Source organism: Phyllostomus discolor, chromosome 3 (genome assembly GCF_004126475.2).
Source record: "Phyllostomus discolor isolate MPI-MPIP mPhyDis1 chromosome 3, mPhyDis1.pri.v3, whole genome shotgun sequence".
Lineage (NCBI taxonomy): Eukaryota > Metazoa > Chordata > Mammalia > Chiroptera > Phyllostomidae > Phyllostomus > Phyllostomus discolor.
In genome coordinates, this window is record NC_040905.2 from 130,424,771 (window position 1) to 130,432,763 (window position 7,993).

Genomic DNA, 7,993 nt, shown 5'->3' on the forward strand with positions numbered 1-7,993 from the left:
GAGGAGTGGTCAGCTGTGACAGTTCAAACCTGAGGTCTTACAGTGTCCTGGGTGAAAGGGCTGTCTGTGCAAGTCCCTCCTTGTGGCTAGCAGGCTGTTTGTGACTCCTCCAAGCCTAGCCTTCCCACAGGGTCCCCTCCTAGACCCAAGGGAGAGCACACAGGACAGGGGACTTGAGGCCTTTGCCCATACCTGAGACAGTCTTCGGGGAAAGTGGGTAAGAGCAGGAAAGGCCCGCTGTCCTGCCAAGAATTTAAACACATTGTTCTTTCAGGGAAGCTGTAACAAGGATACCTTCTAGCCACCAGAAGACAGTGCTGACCAATGCCACCTGCCACACCCCCTGGAGAGGCCCAAAGGCAAGGAGCTGTCTCTTGCCTGCTCAGATGCAGCCTTGGGGCTGAGAGCAAAGGAAGGCAAAGAGCCCCAACTGGACCTATGAGAGTAGCTGGAACTTGTTTGCAAATTAGGTGCTTACATGTGACAGGAGGTCTGTCTGGCAGAAGCAGGAAACCAGGATGGTTCATGGGCTGCAAACAGGCTGGTTGAGATAGCAGTGTGCATGATGGCTCCTTCCCAGAAGCACTGTTGTTATTCTCTACAAATCACTCACTCGTATATGATTAGAGTAACTGCCCAGAACAACTGATGGTGTCAGCACAGGCCCCTCCTACAGGATTCACTGCTGTAAATGGAACCTGCCTCTTGTCCCCACCTTCAAACTCAGCCACTTTACCCTGAGGTGCACTATAGTGGAGAAAAGGCAAGACTCCAAAACAAGGTGCCTTGACCTTGAGTAACACTTAGGCTCATAGTGGGAGCTGGCACAGATTTGACATCTTTGTGTTCATCCTTACTAATCTTATAGTATCAGACTGTAAAGATCTGAGTGTACACTGTCCACTTGCAACATCGGCCATGGGCATCAAGCTTCTCCGAGGCATCTCCTGGTGCCATGTCGTTTTCTTCACAGTGGGTTGATCTGATGAGGGGACTGTTACACCTGCTTCTGAGTCTAGTTATGAAAGCTCTATCTCCAGAACCCCCACCACATATCTGTGAAGATGAGGGCCCAGGCCCAACACAGCCCAACCTATAACCACACGGACACATGATTTGTGGAATAACAGTTCTTAATGGCATGGCAGCCTGTCATAAATCCAAAACCTCTGTCAAAAATAAAGCTGAACTTCTCTTCTAACCCTAGCAAATGGATTTCTCCTCAGTCTCCTGACCACAGCCTGTGTGCAGACTTGTCCTGAGACTAGTGAGTTTTCTAGCAGCCTTCTTAAGAGAGCAGCACACACTTCCTGCCAGTTACTTCCAGGATCCACTGCGAAAAAGAATTCCTGAGGATGGCTCACTTTGGGGTTAGTCACCCTGACTGACCCTTTGCCCCCTCCACCCTCCCACCCAGGTGCCCACCCATTCTGCCAGAGAATGGTGATCCAGCTCACTGGCTGGATCACGCACCATGATGTAGATTTTTTTAAGACACCCATCAACTTTGTTTTTTGCGTGGGATATGGCTCCAGCCACTGTAGATGCTGAGTGAACTGCTCTCAGGTTTGGGACTTTCATGCTCAGCAAAACAATTCAACACTTCCAGTTGTCACAGGCATGTTCTGTTGGGAAATGTCATTGAGGATGAATTTGGATTCTTTGCATGCTCAGAAAAATAAAGGTGGACAGTTTCACATCTGCTCAGTGAAGTCTGTACTTGGGAGGCTCAATGCCATCTGCATCCTTCAGCACTGTCGGTCACTGAGCCACTGTCTGCAACGGCAGCCTCTGTGAGGAAAATGACATCTCAGCCAGGGCAATGGGGCATTAAGTCACATGTGAAAAGAATGTGATGTGGAAGCCCACTTCTCTGCTTCAGTTTCCTTCACCCTGGCTTAGCTGAACAAACAGCATGTCCAGAGACTTCAGGGCTCTGAACAGAGGACCTGCATGGCCAGCAGAAATATTTTCAATGATTTTTTAAAGATCATTTTGTCTTTTTAATTTTTTAACTTTACAGTTAAACTTTAACTTTTTCAATTACAGTTAACATACAATATCATATTAATTTCAGGTGTATGACATAGTGATTAGATATTTATATACCTTACAAAGTGATCACCTCAATGTGTCTAATACCCACCTGGCACATACCCAGTTATTACAATATTATTGACTATATTTCCTATGCTGTACTTTAACATCCCTGTGACTGTTTATTGTAACTGGCAATTTGTATTTCTTAATCCCCCGCCCCTTTGCTGCCCATCCCCCAACCCACCTGGCAACCATTAATTTGTTCTCTGTATCTATGAGTTTTTTTGGTTTGTTCACTTTGCTTTTTAGATTCCACATATAAATGAAATAATATGGTATGTACCTTTCTCTGTATGATTTATTTCACTTATCATAATACCCTCTAGGTCTATCCATGTTGTTGCAAATAGCAAGATTTCATTCTTTTTTTAAAGTGTCAGATTTATTAAGGTATAATTTACAATTTATATACAAAAAAGTATAATTGGATGAGTTTTAACAAATGCATAGTCCTGGAACCATCAGCAGTCTAGATGAAATATTTTCACCACCCCTTTGCTGTCAGTCTCCTTCCTCCCTGGCACACTGAAGGTAATAGTTACCCAATGGATAAAGTGAGTTCTACAGTCCAATAACTAGAACTCAGTCCAGGAACAACAAAGAAACCAGCCATCTCATCCACCAAACACAAAATACAACAGGAAATACAACTGTAATACAGCAGTTCTCAGTATGTAGGACACCAATTTGTGACCTTGTAGCACAATTACTGGGAACATTTAAACAGCCCTTGTTTTACAGCTGCTGGGCCTTTTCACTCTCTTGGTTGAATCCCATATCCATGGGATTTAAGCCATCTTCATCCTTTAAATGAGTAAGCCCCAAATAAGGCTATTTATACTGGAGAAAAAAATATATATGTATACATATGTATTTTTTGCACCAACATAGTCCTTGAGCCCTATCACAGATCTAGTAAAACTTCTATGATTCTTATAAAAGGTTCCCTGGGCTAGAGAAACACTGTCCTGTCACAGTGCTAGTTTTATCAAGTCCACACAACTTTGAGTACATTGTGCTTCTGAAAAAGTGTTAGTTTCTGCTAACAGAAATGACAAAATATGCCCTGGCTGGCGTAGCTCAGTGGATCGAGCTCGGGCTTCGAACCAAACTGTCACAGGTTCGATTCCCAGTCAGGGCACATGCCTGGGTTGCAGGCCATGACCCCCAGCAACTGCACATTGATGTTTCTCTCCCTCTCTCTTTCTCCCTCCTTCCCTCTCTAGAAAATAAATAAATAAATAAATAAATAAAATCTTAAAAAAAAAAAGAAATGACAAAATAATGAAAATATCTAGAACCAGTTCTATTTTCCCCTCTTCATTTCTTGAGCTCAAGTTAGAATAATTCAAAAATAAGTTTGGCAAATGAACCCCCCAAAATATCTAGTTACCTACTGTATCTGGAGTACTTTTTATGGCTACATCTGCTGTATTTATATCTGGCTGCTCTAGACTGAAAAAATAAAATACATTTACACAAAAAGGTAGCATTTGCTGTGAATTCTCTAGGCTACTTGCAACAGTCATGGTTCAAATAAAGGGACTGTCCGTGATGTTTGAAATTCAAATAATTTTAAAGTTGAAAACATAATTCTTAAAACTGCATTGACAGTCAAAACCCTTTGTTTAAAAATCCTAAAGGGTACTTCTAGTTAAGGTAGAAGTGGTTCTAGGTTAATAGGACCAAATTTGACTTGAGACTCTATCCTTTAAATTGTAGGGAATGGGGTGAAAAAAGAGGTTACTGACAGAAAGCATCTACAGTTACTCAGAGTATAAATTTGGTGACAGAAGAGACTCATCAGGACATATTGGAATCTCAGAAGCAGTTCTCAAGGAGCTTAATTTTATTTTCTTGGATTTTAAAAATGCCTAAGTTTTTTCATCCTTGATCTTTGGAGGTAGATGGTACTTTAAATGCCCCATATGAACAATTTTATACTCTACAACAACGGTTATATCTGCAGACATACTGAGCGTTACTGTGGGAGAGAGTAGAGTAGCTTTTGTACAGAAGGTCAGATACCTCAGTGCAACATTAGCTGAACTGGCTCATTCATCTCTATGGTAACAGCTTCCTCTTTATCAACATTACTTAGTATTTCCAAGTTCCCCACTTGCAGAAAATTTCACTCCATCTGTTGGACAAAGAAATTAACAATAGCATCTCCAACATGACTGAGATCTCAGCATAGGTATACAAATTCATCAGAAAGCATCTTTCCTATAGTTACACTCTTGTCCTGGAATTCCAAGTTGTTCAACCTTTAAATCCATTCACTTCATTTCAGAGTCTGAAAACTTTTCTTGATTTGAAGTTTTAAATACTAGTGCCGAGGTGTCCACATTATCTTTAGCCCTAGGGTAATGTCTTCGTTGCCAGCACATTTTAGTATTTTGGATATGCTGGTGAGATTCACACCCATGGCCAGTTTGCATGTGTTAAAGCCTCCGGAGAACAGAGTGAGCTGCACTAAAGAGGAGTGGGACGAGGTCATACCACTCGAGCTGATGTCCCAGCAGGCTTCACTGATGAGGTCCTTAAGTGCCTCCAGTATCTTTTTCAGGACAGAACCCTGGACCAGGAACATTTTGAATATGGTGACTGAGTTGCAATGATACAGCTGGAGATGAAGGGAAAGAAGAAGAGTGTAGCCGGCATAAGCTTCACAGGATGAGTTAGAAGACTCAGTTAGCAGTGAGAGCCTGAGATCAAGGATGATCTCCTATTTCATTCTTTTTTTTATGGCTTAGTAATATTCCATTGTCTATAGTACATCATCTTTATCAATTTGTCTTATCAATGAACACTTAGGTTGCTCCCACCATACCTTGGCTATTGTAAATAATGCTGAAATGAACATAAGGGTACATATAGCTGTTCTTTCTTATTTTTTTTTGTTAAAGATTTTATTTTATTTTTAGAGAGAGAGGGAAGGAGAGAGAGGGAGGGAAACATCAATGTGTGGTTGCCTCTCACACACCCCCTACTGGGGACCCAGCCTGCAACCCAGACATGTGCCCTGACTGGGAATCAAACAGGCAACCAATTCACTCAAGCTGGCACTCACTCCACTGAGCCACACCAGCCAGGGCAGCTTTTCTAATCAGTGTTTTTTTCTTTTTTCTTTCAATACCCAGAAGTAGAATTGCTGGGTCATAACGTAGTTCTGTTTTTAATTTTTTGAGGACACTCCATACTGTTTTCCATAGTGGCTATACCAATTTACAATCCCACATCCCAAGGGGTTCATTTTCTTCACATCCTCACCAACACTTGCTGTTTAATCATTTATTGATGATAGCCATTCTGACAAGTGTGAGATGATATCTCACTGGGTTTTGATTTGCATTTCCCTGATAATTAGTGACACTGAACATTATTTCACATGTCTATTGGCCATCTGTATGTCCTCTTTGGAGGAATGTCTATTCAGATTCCCTGCCTGTTTTTAAATCAGATTGTTTATTTTTATGATGTTGAGCTGTATGAGTTCTTATATAGTTTGGATATTAATACTTTATCAGATACATTATTTGTAAATATTTTCTCCCATTAAGTGGGTTGCCTTTTTGTTTTGTTGATGGTTTCCTTTGCTGTGCAAAAACTTTTAAGTTTGATGTAGTCCTATTTGTTTATTTTTGCTCTTGTTGTCTTTGCCTGAGGAAAAAATATCCAAAACAGGTATTGTTAAGACAAATGTCAGTTTACTGTCTATGTTTTCTTCTAGGAGTTTCATGGTTCCAGTCCATACACTTAAGTCTCTAATCCATTATTTTTTTTATATAGTGTAAGAAAGTGGTCTAATTCCCACTTTTGCATGTATCTGTCTAGTTTCCCCAGCACCATTTTTGAAGGTACTATCTTTACCCCATTCTTGCCTTTGTCATAGATTAATTGGCCTATAGGTATGGGTTTATTTCTAGGATCTCTATTCTGTTCCAATGATCTACGTGTCTGTTTTTATGCCAGTACTTTGCTGTTTTGATTACTATAGCCTGTTTTAAAGTGGATTTTGTCTGATATATTGGTACTCTAGCTTTTTGTTTCCATTTGCATGAACTATTTTTCTATTCCTTATATTCAGTCTGTGTGTCTTTCTATCTGAAGTGGGTCTCTTTTAGGCAGCATATATACAGGTCTTTTTTGTTGTTGTTGTTGTTAATCCATTCAGCCACCCTATGTATTTTGATTGGAACATTTAATCCATTTACACTTGAAGTAATTATTGATAGGTATATAGTTATTGCCATTTCATTGTTTTCTGATTGTTTTGTATTTTTCTGTTTGGTTAATATTCTCCTGTATGTTGATCACTTTCTACAGTGTTTTGTTTAGATTCCTTTCTTTTTATTTCTTATAAATCTCTTAAGAGATTTTTGGTTTGTGGTTACCATGTACTGCATATGTATCAAGTTACATTTATAGTAGTCTATCAAAGTAGATTTTCCCTTAAGATTGAATACATTCTAAAATCTAGTTTTTACTCACCAACTTACATTTGTTTTTGTCATTATTCTTCTTACCCCTTAATCTATTGTAAGCACACAATCTTCCTACTTTTGTCTTTAACCTTTGTACTAGATTAATAATTGGTTAATCTACTGTTTTTACTGTTTGCCTTTGTCAGTAAGACTTTTCCTTCCTATATTTTATTCATATTTTTCATATTACTTTTCTACTTAAAGTTCCTTTAACATTTCTGGTTTAGTGGTGATAAACTACTTTAGTTTTCTTTCTTTCCTGGGAAACTCTTGACCTCTCCTTCAATTTTAAATGACAGCCTTACTGGGTAGAGCAATCTTCCTTTAAGTTTTCCCTTTTATCACTTGGAATATTTCATGCCATTCCCTTCTGGCTTTCAGTGTCTCTGTTGGAAAATCAGCTAACAATCTTGTGGGAGTGCTCTTCTCTGTAACTAGCTGCTTTTCTTTTTCTACTTTAAAAATTCTCTCTGTCTCTAACTTTGGGCATTTAAATCATGATGTGTCTTAACTGTAGGCCTCTTGGGTTCTATGTGTTTGCATCTGCACACTTCCTAGACTTCTATGTCCATTCACTTTGCCAAGTGAGGTAAGTTTTCAGTTATTATTTCTTTAAATAAAATTTTTAATTTTTAAAATATTTTACTGATTATGTTATACAGTTGTCCCAATTTTCTCTCTTTGCCCCCCTCTACCTGGTACCCCCACTTCCTTTGGGCAATCCCCCCCTTAGTTCATGTCCACTGTTCATGCATATAAGTACTTTGGCTACTCCATTTCCTACACTGTTCTTAACATCCCCCTGTATATTTTGTACCTACCTATTTGTATTTCTTTCTTCTTTTTTTTTAATGAAGAAGCCACAGGCAGCCATAGGTGAGAGAATATGACAGATCATTACTAGGCTGATTTTTTTTTTAAAGATTTTATTTATTTATTTTTAGAGATGGAAGGGAGGGAGGGAGGGAGGGAGGGAGAGAGAGAGAGAGAGAGACATCAATGTGCGGTTGCTGGGGGTCATGGCCTGCAACCCAGGAATGTACCCTGGCTGGGAATCGAACCTGGGACACTTTGGTTCCCAGTCCGCGCTCAATCCACTGAGCTACGCCAGCCAGGGCTTCCTATCTGTATTTCTTAATCCCTGCACCTTTTCCTCCATTCTTCCGAACCCCTCCCAAATGATAATCCTCCAAATGATCTCCATATCTATGATTGTTTGCTTAGTTTGTTTTTTAGATTCAGTTGTTGATAGTTGTGAATTTATTACCATTTTAATGTTTGTAGTTTTGATTTTCTTAAGTCCCTTTGAACATTTCATATAATAATGGATTAGTGATGATGAACTCCTTTAGATTTACCTTGTCCAGTAAGCACTTTATCTGCCCTTTGATTCTAAATGATAGCTT

General features: G+C 39.6%; 1 protein-coding gene and 1 pseudogene across 4 annotated transcripts in view; one reads left to right on the forward strand and one right to left on the reverse strand.

Moving 5' to 3' along the window:
- Positions 1 to 776, forward strand: part of SEMA4D (semaphorin 4D) — a 111,406-nt gene extending 110,630 nt beyond the window's left edge. For 3 of the 4 annotated variants that reach the window (XM_036021446.1, XM_036021450.1, XM_036021449.1), the window contains one exon: positions 275 to 776. In XM_036021446.1, the coding sequence (XP_035877339.1) occupies positions 275 to 301 (27 nt within the window). In that variant the 3' untranslated portion in view covers positions 302 to 776. The remainder of the gene's footprint in view (positions 1 to 274) is intronic. The other variant, XM_036021448.1, reaches the window with a different exon arrangement.
- A 2,881-nt stretch (positions 777 to 3,657) lies between these two features.
- LOC114512534 lies at positions 3,658 to 7,746 on the reverse strand (annotated as a pseudogene).
- Positions 7,747 to 7,993: the final 247 nt, after the last annotated feature.